General features: G+C 46.0%; 5 protein-coding genes across 13 annotated transcripts in view; 3 read left to right on the top strand and 2 right to left on the bottom strand.

Moving 5' to 3' along the window:
- The window catches only part of LOC311008608 (uncharacterized protein), a 248212-nt gene that overhangs the window by 14464 nt on the left and 216304 nt on the right, over window positions 1–17444 (top strand). The gene's annotated exons all lie outside the window — the stretch shown is intronic.
- Window positions 1–17444, bottom strand: part of LOC311008662 (programmed cell death 1 ligand 1-like) — a 106783-nt gene that overhangs the window by 28778 nt on the left and 60561 nt on the right. The window lies entirely within an intron of this gene.
- The window catches only part of LOC311008641 (endophilin-A1-like), a 106901-nt gene that overhangs the window by 41064 nt on the left and 48393 nt on the right, over window positions 1–17444 (bottom strand). The gene's annotated exons all lie outside the window — the stretch shown is intronic.
- Window positions 2563–17444, top strand: part of LOC311008645 (stonustoxin subunit alpha-like) — a 42154-nt gene continuing 27272 nt past the window's right edge. For both annotated transcript variants that reach the window (XM_084002426.1, XM_084002425.1), the window contains exon 1: window positions 2563–3280. In XM_084002426.1, coding sequence (XP_083858552.1) covers window positions 3213–3280 — 68 coding nt within the window. In that variant the 5' untranslated portion in view covers window positions 2563–3212. The remainder of the gene's footprint in view (window positions 3281–17444) is intronic.
- Window positions 3544–6844, top strand: LOC311008656 (stonustoxin subunit alpha-like). The gene is made up of 3 exons (XM_084002451.1): window positions 3544–3624; window positions 3819–3942; window positions 5929–6844. Exons 1-3 carry the CDS (start codon window positions 3559–3561, stop codon window positions 6492–6494), a joined length of 756 nt encoding a protein of 251 aa, XP_083858577.1. The 5' UTR covers window positions 3544–3558; the 3' UTR covers window positions 6495–6844.

The following is a 17444-nucleotide window of genomic DNA, read 5'->3' as shown; positions in this document are numbered from 1 at the left end:
AGTTGAGTTTATTGAGTTTATATGAAATGAACTAATATTCTTGTCACGGTGGCTGAAGCAGCAGGGAGGACCCACATGCAGACTCAAAGCTATGCAGATGTAATGAAGACATATTATTCATGAAAACACCCCCTAGTGGCCAGCAGAGAGAATGCAGCTTTAAGGACCTTCAGGCTTGACTTCACTTCTCTGAACCAGAGGTTGATGCCTGATTGGAATATCAACTCTGACAACTGAACATGAACCAAGCAGACATTTTGATGCTGCTGACAGTTTTAATTCAAAGTTTAAAGCTTCTAACTCGTCTGCACGGCGGAGACAAAACACCATTTTAACACCAACATGTGCACACACATTTATGATGACAATGACTGTAAAAGGCTCTATAGCAAGGGTCACTAAGAGGTGGAGCTTGGCCCAGATCCAGACCCAGACCCCGTCCTATCTGGACCCAGACCCATAACTGATAGATCATTGAGAATTATGAAATGATGACGGAGCGTTTCCATTTTACTGCTGCAGCGTTAGCATCACTACACTGGTTCAGATGGTTGGAGGCTAAATCATCTCACTGGTTGCTACTCACAAACACTAAATTACCCAGTAATGCAACGGGGTGAAACGTTAACTCTGAACTTAATCAAATCTGTGCAAACTGGAGTTTCTGTGAGTGACGTTTCCATGGTGACAACTGAGGAGACTCACTGACAGCTGACAGATGGATCAGAGAGTGGAGGTGATAAAGGTCAGTCAGGTGGGTGAGATCTAGAGCCGATAGATAAGTTCACACGGCTGCTCTCAAAGAGGAACGCTGACAGTGAGAACAGAGCTTTGAATCAAGACAGACTCTTTTCTTCCAACTGCCAGTTGAACACCTGAATGCCTCATATGTTCTGAGACTCTTAAGAAGCACATTTTCAAAGCTGTGTTTTGTATTTTACTGTTATCATCAGAGTACTTGTTCTTCATAATTCCTCCAGTTCAATATGAAAACTATAAACATTGTTGAAATGTTATTGAATTCCAGCCTTTTTTCTTTGCTCGATGGTTTAAAATCAATACCAGATCTTTGTTGGCCCACCAGGTCTGAAGACAGACCACATAGATTGTTTCTACTGTTGTTCTTCTCTTTCTAACAAATGGTTTCTCCCTCACACCCCTTCTGTCATGTCTCCAAGACATCAAAGCCTGGAAGGCCTTGAACTGTTTAAATTTGAACCAAAATAAAACAGAAGTGATGGTTTGGCCCCAGCAGCTCTCGTGAACCCTCGCCCATTGACTTGGGCCCTTTGACAGACTATGGAAAGCCAACAGTCACAAGCTTGGGTTTTAAAATGGACAGTGATTTTAAATTGGATCAGCAAATTAGTTCAGTATTGAAGTCCAGCTTCTTTCAGATCAGGCAGCTGGCAAAGGTGAAGCCTTTCGTTGCACAAAAGCACTTTGAGACAGTAATCCAGGCCTTCATAACATCTGGGCTGGATTACTGTAATGCACTTTATTGTGGAGCCAGCCAGTCCTCCCTCGCACGTCTCCAGCTGGTGCAAAATGCAGCCGCTCGCCTCCTAACTGGAGCGCGTAAGAGGGAGCACATAACTCCAGTCCTGGCCTCCCTCCACTGGCTGCCTGTGCATTTTAGAGTCCATTTTAAGATTCTTTTATTTGTTTTTAAGTCTTTAAATGGTCTCGCCCCCCCTTACCTCTCTGAGCTCCTTCAACCCTACCCTCCTGCTCGGTGCCTCAGGTCAGCTGACCTGCTGCTCCTGGAGGTACCGAGGTCCAAAAGGAAGCTCAGAGGGGACAGAGCTTTCTCCACTGCTGCCCCAAAACTCTGGAACGAGCTACCATTGCACATTAGACAAGCCTCCTCACTGTCCATTTTTAAAACCAGTCTTAAAACCCATTTTTACTCCCTGGCTTTCAACTCCACATGAGACTTTACTCCTGTTTTAGTGTGTTTATGGCCCTGCTTTGATTTAGTGTTGTATTGTTTCTAATTGCTTTTAAAAACAATGAAACACCTGTTTTACTGTCTGTTTTATTTATTTGAGTGTTTTCATTGTTTTATGTCTCTGTACAGCACTCTGTTTTCAACTACGGTTGTTTTAAAGTGCTATATAAATAAAGTTGAGTTGAGTTCTAACGCTTCAATTTCTCTCTCAATCATTTCAGCTCGTCTCTTGTCTTTCTTTAACGTCCTCCTCTGTCCGTCTCTGTCCATCACTCAGCCACGCTTATCCCACCCAGAACAACATCAACACAACAAAAGACAAATATCACTTCTTCTCATTTTAAAAAGTGGACAAATGGACATAAGTCTATGTAAAGTCCCCAGAAGTGACAGTAGTGTGTGTGTCTTCAGTCTGTCAGGTTGTCTCATCACAGAGGACGGCTGTTCTTCTCTGGCCTCAGCTCTGGACTCCAACCCCTCCTATCTGAGACAGCTGGACCTGAGCTACAATCATCCAGGAGACTCAGGAGTCAAGCTGCTGTCTGCTGGACTGGAGGGTCCACACTGGAGACTGGACACTCTCAGGTGAGGACAGGTGGACAGACATCAGACTGGACACTCTCAGGTGAGGACAGATGGACAGACATCAGACTGGACTCTCAGGTGAGGACAGATGGAAAGACATCAGACTGGACTCTCTCAGGTGAGGACAGGTGGACAGACATCAGACTGGACACTCTCAGGTGAGGACAGGTGGACAGACATCAGACTGGACTCTCTCAGGTGAGGACAGATGGACAGACATCAGACTGGAGACTCAGGTGAGGACAGATGGACAGACATCAGACTGGAGACTCAGGTGAGGACAGATGGACAGACATCAGAATGGACACTCTCAGGTGAGGACAGATGGACAGACATCAGACTGGACACTCTCAGGTGAGGACAGATGGACAGAAATCAGACTGGACTCTCAGGTGAGGACAGATGGAAAGACATCAGACTGGACTCTCTCAGGTGAGGACAGGTGGACAGACATCAGACTGGACACTCTCAGGTGAGGACAGGTGGACAGACATCAGACTGGACTCTCTCAGGTGAGGACAGATGGACAGACATCAGACTGGAGACTCAGGTGAGGACAGATGGACAGACATCAGACTGGAGACTCAGGTGAGGACAGATGGACAGACATCAGAATGGACACTCTCAGGTGAGGACAGATGGACAGACATCAGACTGGAGTCTCAGGTGAGGACAGATGGACAGACATCAGACTGGACACTCAGGTGAGGACAGATGGACAGACATCAGACTGGAGACTCTCAGGTGAGGACAGATGGACAGACATCAGACTGGACACTCAGGTGAGGACAGATGGACAGACATCAGACTGGACTCTCAGGTGAGGACAGGTGGACAGACATCAGACTGGACACTCAGGTGAGGACAGATGGACAGACATCAGACTGGACGCTCAGGTGAGGACAGGTGGACAGACATCAGACTGGACACTCAGGTGAGGACAGATGGACAGACATCAGACTGGAGACTCAGGTGAGGACAGATGGACAGACTTCAGAATGGACACTCTCAGGTGAGGACAGATGGACAGACATCAGACTGGACTCTCAGGTGAGGACAGGTGGACAGACATCAGACTGGTCTCTCAGGTGAGGACAGATGGACAGACATCAGACTGGACTCTCAGGTGAGGACAGATGGACAGACATCAGACTGGACTCTCTCAGGTGAGGACAGATGGACAGACATCAGACTGGACTCTCTCAGGTGAGGACAGATGGACAGACATCAGACTGGACTCTCAGGTGAGGACAGATGGACAGACATCAGACTGGACTCTCAGGTGAGGACAGATGGACAACAGTCTCTGACTGAGGAGCTGGGCTTCATGTTTACTGGTGTTTGCATGTCTTCCTGCAGGGTGGACCATGGGGGACAGCAGAGACTGAGACCTGGTGTGATGAAGTGTGAGTATGTCTTCAGTAACTCAGCTGCTCCAGATTTGAACGTGTTCATGACTGAAATCCGATTCTAATCAGGACGTAGCGTTTGTTTCTTCGTGGCTGTAAAGATGTCGTGTTGTGTTCACACCAAACGCCACATTTTCACCTTCAATTACACACAAAGTCAACGCAGAGACGCAAACGGACGCCAATTCCTGCCGGACGGCAACGGAGGCGAATACCCAACATTCCCGTTGTTGTGGTGTTTGTGTGAGTTTAAATATTTGAAGTGAAGAGAGAAGTTCCTGAGACTCTGTGTCTCTAAAGCGTCTCAGCGTTGAGATGGTCCTCCTGTCGTCCTGACGTCCCTGAATCCTAAATGGAGGACCCAGATGTTGTCTCCTGGGTCTGTGGTCCCCTAGAGGTCTAGATAGTAGCTCACATTAGTCCAGAGACCAGACCAGACTATGTGGAGGAACCAGAGACTGTCTGTGGTCCCCCAGAGGTCTAGATAGTAGCTCACATTAGTCCAGAGACCAGACCAGACTATGTGGAGGAACCAGAGACTGTCTGTGGTCCCCCAGAGGTCTAGATAGTAGCTCACATTAGTCCAGAGACCAGACCAGACTATGTGGAGGAACCAGAGACTGTCTGTGGTCCCCCAGAGGTCTAGATAGTAGCTCACATTAGTCCAGAGACCAGACCAGACTATGTGGAGGAACCAGAGACTGTCTGTGGTCCCCCATAGGTCTAGATAGTAGCTCACATAAGTCCAGAGACCAGACCAGACTATGTGGAGGAACCAGAGACTGTCTGTGGTCCCCCAGAGGTCTAGATAGTAGCTCACATTAGTCCAGAGACCAGACCAGACTATGTGGAGGAACCAGAGACTGTCTGTGGTCCCCAGAGGTCTAGATAGTAGCTCACATTAGTCCAGAGACCAGACCACAGGTTGGTCTGGTTTCAATCTTTAGTAATTTAAGGCCAAACTGTGATATTTTTAGGACCAACGATGTAATTTTGTGGTGTTTTTGTTTAGTCTGTTGATCGTCAGTGATCCAGAACAGACAGGTTCGTTCTCACTAATCCAACTTTCCTAACGGCTCTACATATATTACACTAATTATACACATATATAGAAACCTGTTCTCCAGGCAGGACCACACGGCCTCCCACAAAGAACACCCCCACTCCACATGGCTGACTGGTCGACACCCACACACACACACACACACACACACACACACACACACACACACACACACACACACACACACACACACACACACACACACACCCACACACACCCACACACACACACACACACACACCCACACACAGATACACACACACACACACACACACACACACACACACACACACACACACACACACACACACACACACACACACACACACGTACACACACACACACACACACACACACACACACACACACACACACACACACACACACACACACACACACACACACACTTGTATAGTATTTAGTTAGATAGGCCACTTGGACTTAGTGTATGTTTCTTTGTTTATTGTTAATAAACCCCTTATGAACATACTGCTGTGTTTATTAATGTTGTATAAGAATGAATGATATCAACCTCTTCTCTGTGAAGAATTCACTAATCCTTCAACTGTTTGTACTCATATTCTAATAGTTATTAATTATTGGCATTTGAGTACAAACTCCTTTATATTGAGACTGAGTATTGATATTAATAATGATCTATTAATAACTGAATCTGCTCCTGCTAGTTCCCCAACACTGTGTTTTTCTCTGTGATCCAACAAAACACACACCACTACACACCGGTGTCCTATTTATCAATGAAATGTATGACGTGACCATCACCACCAAGTTACCGCCCCCTTGTGATGTCATATACTAATACCCAAAGTATATTTATCAAGCTTTAAAACACAAACCAAAAACACCCAACTGTCTCCAACAATAACCTTTAGCTGCATTGTGTTTGTTCTCTCCATCAGATGTCTGTGAACTGGAACTGGACACAAACACAGTCAGCAGAAAACTCAAACTGGACGACACCAACAGGAAGGTGACACATGTGTACGACGACCAGTCATATCCAGATCATCCAGACAGATTTGTCTCATGGCCTCAGCTGCTGTGTAGAGACGGTCTGACTGGTCGCTGTTACTGGGAGGTCGAGTGGAGAGGAAGGGTTTATATATCAGTGAGTTACAGAGGAATCAAGAGGAGAGGAAACAACTCTGGGTTTGGAAGGAATGATCAGTCCTGGAGTCTGAGATGTTATGGTGGTGGTTACTCTGTCTATCACAAAAACAAAGAAACACTCATCTCCTCCGCCTCCTCCTCCTCCTCCTCCTCCTCCCCCTCCTCCTTCTTCTCCTTCTCCTCCTCCTCTGGTGTGGTAGCAGTGTACTTGGACTGTCCTGCTGGCACTTTGACCTTCTACAGAGTCTCCTCTAACAAACTGATCCACCTCCACACCTTCAACACCACATTCACTGAACCTCTTTATCCTGGGTTTACAGTCAGGTCTGGATCATCAGTGTCTCTGTGTCTCTGAAACTGTTCACAACAAACACAAAGCGGTGTGATTACATTCAGAGTCGATGCAAAGATGTGAATGAAAACATTGCAGTTTGTAATCAGTCAGGTTCATTCCTCCTTGTACTTGTTGTAAATGTATTAATGCTTGTGTAAATGTACTTAAATGAATGGAGTATATCGGGATGGCTTTGTCTTTAGACTGAACCTTGTCGTGTTGAGGAACATGCATTAGTGACTGGAGCAAATAGTTGCTGTCCAGTGAAAACCATCAACATGAAACACAGAGCACACACAGATTAGAATAGAAAACATCATGTATTTAACATATTACAAATAAAAACACATATTAAACTGTTTCTTCATTGTTGGAGAAGATGCTCCTGTTAAATCCACTGAGGAGTTATAAACTATGATGATGCTGCAGCTGTGATTTTCCATTCATCAACGCTTTATAACGCTTGCTCTTGGGTGATGTTGGGAGATACACAGACCAGCTGAGGAAGACGGCTGCACGATGCATGTGAACGTGTCTGGGTATTGTTACCACCTGGCTCTAAGGTGGCAACAAGGAGGGAGGCGACACACAGATAAAGCACCAAAAAGGTACTTTTATTTGACTAAAGTAAATGAACTTATTTAGAAATGAATGTGGTGTGTAGGTAAGAAAAGGAGTCAGTCATGTCAGCAGTGTGTGGATGTGTGGACAATATGGTGAGATGTGTGCTGTATAGTGCCACAAACCAAACAAAGGAAGGAACAATCAAGGGTCTGGAGCCAGCTGAGAGAGAGAGAGGCTATGCAGAGGGCCGACTTCTATGCCCTCTGGAGAGCCCAGCCCACATGGGCAGGTATAATCACGAGCCTCGACCCAAAAAGGGAATACTGTAGTGATCAATAAAAATCACGAGGCTGCTTGGGCAAGAAGTGCCGAGCGATTAAATACAGAAGTACCTTTAAGAGTAACATGTTCTAATATAATACTGACAACAACTTCACGGACGTGAGGATAGTGTAGAGGTAACGTGCCGGCTTTGCATGCAGCCGGCCACGGTTCAATTCCTGACTATGGAAGTTTGAGAAACTTCTTTCTTTGGCCGGACCTCTCTCTCTCTCTCTCTCTCTCTCTCTCTCTCTCTCTCTCTCTCTCTCTCTCTCTCTCTCTCTCTTTTAGATAGGCCTAGTAAATTCATCTACATTGATCAACTCATTTATCTCAACAATTTAATGAACACATTCAATGAACCTATTAATGAACTCACCTGAAAGGAATGTATGAGGCTGTAAATTGCATGCAGCAATGCCTTTGTCATTGGGATCTAAAACATCCTATTAATAATAACATCTTTATATCTATCATGTTTTTGTTATATTTGGGTTCTGGGGGAATTGTATGACATATTTATCATAGTTAAGGTAAAATGTTGGTCTAATTCTCTGATCTAAAGACAATTATACAGGCAAAAAAACACACGTGATGTCATCGCCGGGATGTGAACCTGGGATGCCCACGTTCGGGGGCAGGAGCATCACCACTCACCCAACTGGGGGCTTTAGATAATGATATGGCCAGTCGGTCTTAAACAAAATAAACGATTTATTCATATTTTTTAATTGCAAGTGTAACCTTCTTCTTAGTCTTCTCGGGTTCTGTCTGATCAACTAGGTTCGGATAAGGAGACTGGCAGTAGCACTGAAGCATGAGAGCAATTGATCTCCAACCCACATAACACACAACACAGAATATGGTATAAATGTTTAGATTCAAGTATTCAGTTTTGTTTCTCAACTTAAATTGTTCAGCCTTGCACACATTAAATGAAATGCAGTTCGCTTTCACATAAATTAAATTCGCAGAATGAAATAAAATGAGCTGACCAGGTAAGTACCGGTATAGAAAATAATAAAGATAAAATAAAATAAAATGTCTCTTTCCCCTTTAATGGCTTGAATTGTCCTTTTTATTCCTTGTTTTCCACTGTTTGTTTCAGTTTATTTATTGTCTTTCAGGGTCCTCCAAGGAGAAAACAGTTCTTTAAGTTCCTTTGTCAGTTTGTTTTTTAGCAAAAAAATGTAAAAAAAAAATAGGAAAAAATCTAAAATACTGAGATCTCAGAAAAGAAAGTGCAAATATAATGTGTTCCTCCTCAGGACTGAGTCCTGTCCTACCACACTGGCGCCACACTGGTCCCGATGAACCAAGAGCCTCCACGCGGCAACGGCGGTGGTGTGGATCACAGTTGAACAGAAGAACTCGTCCCTCAAAAAAAACAGCCAAAATAGTTCAGAAAAGTCCGTGGAAACACTCGTCCGAGTCGCTCCCGAGATCGGTTTCACTTCCACCAGGTAAGTTTCTCTTCACACTCACTTCCTAACGACAGTTTTATCACAACTTCCACGAAATATCATCACTTTTGGCCGCCGAACGGGGACGCTTTGCTCTGCGGCTGCATGAGGTTTCTCCTTTCTTTTTTCCTCTTTTTCTCTGTCCCTCACCTTCTCACACACACCGAGGCCTGCAGGTGATGCGTTCAGGTAAGCTCGGAAATTCTACTATCGGACGAAAAACAACTACAATACAGGAAACCTATGATGTATTCAAGGAAACTGGTATTTCTGAGTGTTGTAATTATAACCAGGGTTACACTCTCCCCCTCTAGACTGCATGAGTCCCTGCATGCATACCTGCCCCTACAGGTACAGATACGTGCGAAATGGCAGTTCCTAAAGCCTGAAAGAACGAACTGATGGCCAAGGTTAAAGGCTCCCCCAGCTCATCATAAGTGAGTTTCCGAGGCGGACGTCTCTCCCTAACAGAACGCCTGACATTGGTGTTCTCAGACTCTAGACTCTCAGATGTTACATTGTCAGTGTCTGCAACTACAGGGTCTGTGGTGATGAGATCTGTGTTCTCTCTAACAGGTGAGATGTGTGTCATATCAGGCTCTGGAATGTCAATAACAACATGGCCTGGGGGCCTACAGTATGAAGTAGGATGTGTAACTGAACTACTACTCTCAGAGCTGACAAGAGGAGTTTCTGGTTGAAGCTCGTGAGTAGGTCTCTCAGGTAAGTGTGTGGAGCTTTGGGGCACAAACGAAGGGGTGTCAGGGTTTAATACCCTGGAAGCTGGTTGAGGCTCACTGAAGCCACCTTCCCTCTGTAGGAAAGGACCCCTAGTGATGATTTCTGGCACCCATGGGCTGGGATACAGTTCATCCTCATCACTGTACGACTCGTCCTCCTGACAGTCAACATCCTCTTGTGCGTCTTTTGTTGTTTTGTCCCGCAGTCTCATTTTCTTTGACGTGTCAGTGGGATAACTGTGCTCTCTGATCTCTGTTACAGGTAGGAACCCGCATGGCAGAAGAAGATCTCTATGCAACGTGCGGTGCGGACCCTCCCCTGTTTCAGGTTTGACTACATAAACAGGACTGTCTCTAATCCGTCTGACAACAACATGGATTTTCTGTTCCCACCGATCGGCTAGTTTGTGTTTCCCCCTGTTATGTGCAGATCTGCTCCTTGTTTTGCAGTGCTCCTGGAGCTCCTCCTTCAGCCCCTCCTTCTCCTCGTTACCTGGCACCTGCTGCTGCCTTAAAAGCCTGGGAGGCTTCACTCACGGCTCTCTCTAGGCAGGGCCGGCCGCATGGCTCCCATTCACCCGTCTGATTACCATTCATAACAATAAACCCAGTTTTCTTATATTTAATCCTTGTTTGTCTACTTTATGTTACTTCCGTCGAGCTGGGTTGTAACATATTGGGGGCTCGTCCGGGATCAATCTGGATGAGTTATTTTTTTTTCTATTTTTTCCCCTAGACAGAGTAACCCGGTATACTTTGGTGGTGTTTGGTAGGGTGGCTGTGAGCAGCTTCTTGTCATGGTGAGTATGGTGAGCATTGAATCTGAGTGCTATGATTTTAAGTGTGAGTGATCTCCCTGGTTAGTTAGGGAGTGTGCCAGCTGGGCAGAGCAATCTGTCCTTCCATCGGTGCACTATTTGTTATATTTATTTATTTATTTTTTTCGAGGTAATCCTGGGTGGAGACTTGTTCTCTGGTGGGGGCGAGCATTTCAGGGTCTTGGTCACATGGCTGAGGTTAACTGAGCTTTGCTTTAAAGAGGCCTCGAGCCCGGCACGCCTCAGAAGATAGTTAGGGTTAGTTTGAAGTTAGGCAGGTACCAGGGGGCTTGCTTAGATGATCATTTGCACTCGGAGGCTTGCTCACTGTGCTCAGCAGTGATTGATTTTGTAAAGTTATTTGAGTTAGTGACTGCTTTATGGGGACAGTTGTGGTAACATGTCCAGGGTCCTAACTTTGTTTTGTATAGCTTGTGGATTTGTCAGGTGCGGTGTGTGTGGTGTCTAGCTTGACTTTGTGGGCTAGTTCTCCCGGAGGTTGTTGTTGCCTTGGTCGTGATTACCAGCAGGGTCCATTTTGGTAATGGGCTTTTATGGGTAATATTTTGTGCTACTTAGTAGCTAGATGGGAGTTACTAGGCCTATCTCTGTGATCATGGTTTCAAGAATCATTTAGTAGAGAGAATTTGTGATAAGCTGTAGTGTTGGATGAGGTGTGTACTGGGCGTACTGGTTTAAGTTAAAACCTTGGGTAACGGCGATTGGTGTATTTTGTTATGTTTGGTTACTGAAGTTATCTAGTATGGAGGCTATCGATGACTTTATTAGTGCACCCTCGGAGGAGTTGCTTTGTCAGCTCACTAAAGAACAGCTCCTTAGCCTTGCCAGCCATTATGACATTGAGATTGCCAGTGGTGATAAACGTCTTAAAGATAATTTAAGGGAAGCACTTAAGGCTAGCCTAGCAGAAGGAGGCGTCCTAAAGCCGTCTGCTTTACCAGCATATCAGCATCAACTTGATCTTCCTCAAATGTCAGATGCTGTGCTGGAGTTCAGGTTGAAGGAGTTGGCGTTTCGAGAATTAGAACTAGAGGATAAAGAAAAAGAGCGTATCCTTAAGGAAAGACAAATGCACCTAGAACATGAGCGTTTCCTAAAAGAGCTTGAATTTAAGCATGCTGCTTTGAGCTCATCCAGTTCTGCCTCGGCTCAGTTTAATGTAGCGAGCAACATCAGACTAGTACCTCCATTTGCTGAGAAAAATGTTGAGAGGTACTTCGCTCATTTTGAACGAGTGGCTACTGTGTCAGACTGGCCAATACATGCCTGGACATCGCTTTTGCAAAGCGTTCTGGTGGGAAAAGCACAAGACGCTTACACTGCTTTAAACATTGAGGATATTAAGGACTATGAAAAAGTTAAAGGTGCTATTCTAAGAACTTATGAGCTCGTTCCTGAGGCGTACCGCCAGCGTTTTAGAGGCCTCAGTAAGCTGGATGAACAAACTTATGTTGAGTTTGCAAGAGAAAAGGAGCTCAGTTTTAGCTCTTGGTGCAAGTCACAGAAGGCGGAAACTAAGGAAGATCTTAGACAATTAGTTCTGCTGGAGGACTTTAAAGATTGCCTGCCTACTGCCGTGTGTACTTATCTCAATCAGCAAGAAGTGACCACTCTTGATAAGGCTGCTGTTCTAGCAGACAAGTTTGTATTGACGCTCAAGGTAAACTTTGATAACGACCAAGGTGAGCGAAAAGGAAGGACTGGTTTTAATAGACCTCGGTTTCCAACCACTTCCTCTACCAGCTCAAAACCTCCTCCCACCGTTTCTACAGCTTTCACTAGAAGATCGGCTACTGTGAGTACTCCATTAGAGAGGACTTGTTTTTATTGCAAGAACAGTCACTTCATTGCAGATTGCCCTGTCTTGAGTAAGAAACAAGAGTCTTATAAGCCTGTTGCCTTACTAAAAACTGTGAAAAATAGTGCTGTCATCCAAAACATCGACCAACCCGCTCAAAAGAGTGAGCTGCCTGGTTCTTCGTCTTTCCTTATGGATGGTTTTGTGTCTCTTGTCACTGATCCTTCAACCAAGCAACCGATTAAGATTTGGAGAGATAGTGGAGCTTTTCAGTCTTTGATTCTACAGGACCTCCTACCGTTTTCTGACCAGTCTCAGTTGGGTTCCAGTGTCCTCGTCCAAGGGTTTGGGGGGTGGTATCTGTCTCTGCCTATGCATAACCTTACACTTGAAACTGGTCTTGTTTCTGGGGAAGTAGCTGTAGCCGTGTGTTCAAGCATTCCCATTAAAGGGGTGTCCTTCATCTTGGGAAATGACCTAGCCGGTGGTAGGGTGCTTGCAGCTCCTGAGGTTGTTCCTTTTCCTGTAGTGTCAAAATGCCCAGATAATCTTGAGAAGCAATACCCAGAAGCCTTCCCTGTCTGTGTCACTACCCGTGCCTTGTCAAAGAAGAAGAAACCAGACAAAGAAGCTGATTCTGATATTGCACTGTTTGACACATTTTTGGCGAAGGGTGACATGTTGGGATTTGGTAAAGTGTTTCCCTCTGGTAACGAGCTCAAGTGTGAGCAGGGGGGAGATGAAACCTTAACTTCTCTTTTTGACCAGGTTGTTCCTGATGATGAGATGACAGCTGTGTCTTGTTGCTATTTTGTAAACAATGGTGTGTTAATGAGAAAGTGGACTTCTCCAAAACTGTCCTGTCATGATGATTGGAGTAGTGTGTTTCAAGTGGTAGTGCCAAGTGTCTATCGTCAGGATGTCTTGCAGTTGGCTCATGATCATTGTCTTGCTGGTCATATGGGGATTAAGAAAACTTTAGACAGAGTGCTGAGACATTTCTTTTGGCCTGGTGTGAAATCTGATGTTGCTGAGCATTGTAGAACATGTCATGTGTGCCAAACTATTGGTAAGCCCAACCAGAAGATTCCCCCAGCTCCTTTACATCCTATCCCTGCCATAGGAGAGCCTTTTGAGCGTATCTTGATTGATTGTGTTGGTCCCCTTCCTCGTACCAAATCAGGTAACCAGTACTTATTGACAATCATGTGTACAGCTACCTGGTTTCCTGAAGCTATCCCTCTACGTAAAATCACTGCTTCAGCCATTTCCAAGGCCCTTATTAAGTTCTTTACAGTGTTTGGCCTGCCAAGAGTTATCCAGACCGACCAGGGTTCGAATTTTATGTCCCGTGTGTTCTCTCAGGTTCTCCAGCAGTTGTCTATTGAGCACCAGACTTCATCTGCTTACCATCCAGAGTCTCAAGGGGCCCTTGAGCGGTTTCATCAGACCCTAAAGTCCATGTTACGAGCCTACTGTAAGGAGTTTGAGAGAGATTGGGATGAGGGAACCCCTTTGCTCCTCTTTGCAGCTAGAGAGGTCACTCAAGAGTCCCTTGGCTTTAGTCCAGCTGAACTGGTGTTCGGTCATACTGTGAGGGGCCCTTTGAAAATTTTGAAAGAGAGATGGTTGGCAAACCAGTCCCCCGCCACAAATTTGCTAGACTTTGTTTGTAATTTTCGGTCAAAGCTGAACAAGGCATGTGAGCTGGCGAGGCAGAACTTGGGGGAAGCCCAAGGACAGATGAAGGGGTGGTATGACCAAAGGGCAAATCATCGAGCGTTCTCTCCTGGTGACAAGGTGTTGGTGCTGCTGCCACTTCCGGGGTCTGCTTTGCAAGCTCGATTTAGCGGTCCATATGTGATTGAGCGTCGGGTGGGTGAGTTGGATTATTTGATAAAGACTCCAGAACGAAAGCGTAAAACACGTCTCTGTCATGTTAATCTGTTGAAACAGTACTGTGAGAGGAGCCAGGCTGGGCTCTCAGGGGTGAAGACGGTTGCTGTGCTGAGCACTTCGATTCCTGTGGGTGAAAAGGACATTGATGGTGTTGTTGAACGTGGGGTCTCTCGTGCTAGGCTTCCGAACTCAGAAATTGTAGCCAATTTGGAGGTCCATCTGTCTTATCTCGAGTCATCACATCGGTCCGACGTTATTTGTAAATATCCTGCCCTGTTCTCTGATGTGCCTACTTGTACCAATGTTCTCCAGCATGACATTGATGTCGGGGAGGCTGCACCTATTAGGCAACACCCTTACAGGGTAAATCCTGAGAGACGCCAGCTGATGAGCAAAGAAGTGGATTACATGTTGCAGCATGGCATTGCAGAACCTAGTGCTAGCCCATGGAGCTCCCCGTGTTTGCTGGTTGATAAGTCAGATCGCACACCTCGATTTTGTACTGATCTTCGCAAGGTAAACTCTGTCACAAAGCCTGATTGCTATCCTCTTCCCCGTCTAGATGATTGCATTGACAGAGTAGGGTCTGCAGCTTGTGTCACTAAGTTAGACCTCCTGAAAGGTTACTGGCAGGTCCCTCTTACTCAGAGAGCTCGTGAAATCTCTGCCTTTGTGACTCCAGATGACTTCTGTCAGTACACAGTTATGGCTTTTGGAATGCGAAATTCACCTGCCACATTCCAGCGGCTTGTTAACCTGGTGTTGAAAGGGGTTGCAGATTGTGAAGCATACCTTGAAGACATAGTTATTTATAGCTCCACCTGGTCTCGGCACATAGCTCAGGTGGAGGAAGTATTTGGTAGGCTGGCTGCTGCCAATTTGACTGTGAACCTTGCCAAGTGTGAGTTTGGACAGGCCACTGTGACGTATCTAGGGAAGGTTGTTGGGCGGGGGGAAGTCTGTCCTATCGGCGCTAAAGTAGAGGCCATTTGCTGTTTCGGTGTTCCTACTTCTCGGCGTGAGCTGAAACGGTTTCTTGGCATGGCCGGCTATTACAGAAGTTTTTGCAAGAACTTTGCTACTGTGGCTGCCCCCTTGACTAGCTTACTTAGCCCAAAGGTCCATTTTGTGTGGACAGAGATGTGTCAGTTGGCATTTGAGAATCTGAAGGGCCTGTTGGTCAGTGCCCCAGTCCTGGCTGCCCCTGACTTTAACAGGCCATTTAAACTGGCTGTCGATGCTAGTGATGCTGGGGTTGGTGCGGCCCTACTTCAAGACGACTCGTCAGGGGTTGAGCATCCTGTTTGTTATTTTTCAAAGAAGTTTGACATTCATCAGATGCATTATTCTACCAATGAGAAAGAGGCCTTGGCTCTTATCTCTGCTCTGGACCACTTCGATGTGTATGTCTCTTCCAGTCAGATCCTGGTGGTCTACACCGACCATAACCCACTTGTGTTCATCGGCAGAATGAGGAACTCCAACCACCGGCTGATGCGATGGAGTCTGTTTCTGCAGGGCTTTAACCTGGAAATAAAGCACATCCGTGGAAGGGACAATGTGCTCGCAGATGCCCTTTCAAGGTCATAAGTGTCAGAGGCATATGTGATGCAACATTTCAATTTATTTTGGTGTTAATTTGTTGTGTGTAACTTGGCGGTTGCCTAGAGCAACCGTTTTAAGGGGGGGGGGGGGTGTTATGTGCAGATCTGCTCCTTGTTTTGCAGTGCTCCTGGAGCTCCTCCTTCAGCCCCTCCTTCTCCTCGTTACCTGGCACCTGCTGCTGCCTTAAAAGCCTGGGAGACTTCACTCACGGCTCTCTCTAGGCAGGGCCGGCCGCATGGCTCCCATTCACCCGTCTGATTACCATTCATAACAATAAACCCAGTTTTCTTATATTTAATCCTTGTTTGTCTACTTTATGTTACTTCCGTCGAGCCGGGTTGTAACACCCCCTGATATTCACGTTTCTCACTAAGACCCTATCCCCCTCTAAGAGTTCAGCTGCCCTGACCTTCTTGTCAAACCTAGCCTTGTTCTTCCCTCCCATCTTCTGGAAGTTTTTAGCAGCTAAAGAGTAGCTCTCTTGTAGGCGCTGACGAAGGCCCTTGACATACTCCGAGTGAGTCTTGTGGTTCCCTGGTGGATTCCCAGGACTAGATCAATTGGCAGTCTAGGCTGCCTACCAAACATTAGTTCATAAGGCGAAAAGCCTGTTGTATCGTTTCTCGTGCAATTGTATGCGTGAACCAATGGTTTGACAAAATCTCTCCAATGGTATTTGTCTCTCTCTTCCAGGGTCCCTAGCATACCAAGGAGAGTTCGGTTAAACCGTTCCACCGGGTTTCCCCGGGGATGGTACGGGGTGGTACGGACTTTGTCTGCTCCTATCAGTGTGCAGAGTTCTCTGATTGTTTTAGATTCAAAGTCTGCCTTGGTCGCTGAGCAGACGACTGGGGAACCCGTAGTGAACAATAAAGTTTTCCCATAAAGCCTTTGCGACAGTTTTGGCTTTCTGATCTCTAGTCGGCACTGCCACAGCGAATTTTGTAAAGTGGTCAGTGATGACTAAAATGTTTCTCGTGTCTCTGTTATCCGGCTCAAGGGATAGATAAACCCTACGAAGAAGCTCGAGCGGGTAAGTAGCGGAAATATTCTCCAAGGGCGCAGCCTTTTGAGGCACAGCCTTCCTCCTGAAACAGCGTTCGCACTTTTTGCATTTCTCCTCAATGTCTCTGGCCATCTTTGGCCAGTAGAACCTGGCACGAGCAAGGTGAAGTGCGCGCTCAGAACCAAGATGGCCAACATCATTATGCACTCCCTGCAGTGCTCTCTCTCTGAACTGCTCAGGTAAGACCAACTGGTAGACAAGATCGCCTCGTTCAGACCACTTCCTGTACAGGACATCATCCCTGAGTTCGAGTTTTTTCCTTTCCCTGAGAAGGAGTTTGACATCAGGATGTTCAAGGTTTGTCTCTCTGAAACTGGGTTTTACAGCTCTCCTTACAAAGGTGATGACACATGAGATAGATGGATCATTATTTTGAGCATTACACCAGTCAGAGTTAGTCATAGATGGTAAAGTGTCAGGCACAATAGAAGGATCAACAACAAGAGACTCTGCAACGACTGGTTGCTCTGAATGATGGTGGTGTTCACTTTTAAATGTCACAAGATGACGTTGACACAATGCAGCGAACACTTCATGACCCATGTCATATCTTGTCTCCATGAGCCGTTTTTTCATGTCCTCGATTCTCTCTCTTTCTTTAGTGAAAGCTTCATCCTCAAAAGGCGGACCTTGAGGTCGCCGGGACAACCCGTCTGCATCGCGGTTGGCCTGCCCT

This window comes from Eutrigla gurnardus (genome assembly GCF_963514095.1).
Source record: "Eutrigla gurnardus genome assembly, chromosome: 23".
Lineage (NCBI taxonomy): Eukaryota > Metazoa > Chordata > Actinopteri > Perciformes > Triglidae > Eutrigla > Eutrigla gurnardus.
The sequence above is the reverse complement of the archived record's forward strand: the minus strand, read 5'-3'. Positions and strand labels throughout refer to the sequence as shown.

Coding starts and splice junctions, on each gene's coding strand:
- LOC311008656 (XM_084002451.1), top strand. CDS start 3,559: ATGGACAGACATCAGACTGGACTCTCAGGTGAGGACAGGTGGACAGAC. Junction 3,625..3,818: donor ACATCAGACTGGTCTCTCAG/GTGAGGACAGAT, acceptor CTGGACTCTCAG/GTGAGGACAGATGGACAACA. Junction 3,943..5,928: donor GAGACCTGGTGTGATGAAGT/GTGAGTATGTCT, acceptor TCTCTCCATCAG/ATGTCTGTGAACTGGAACTG.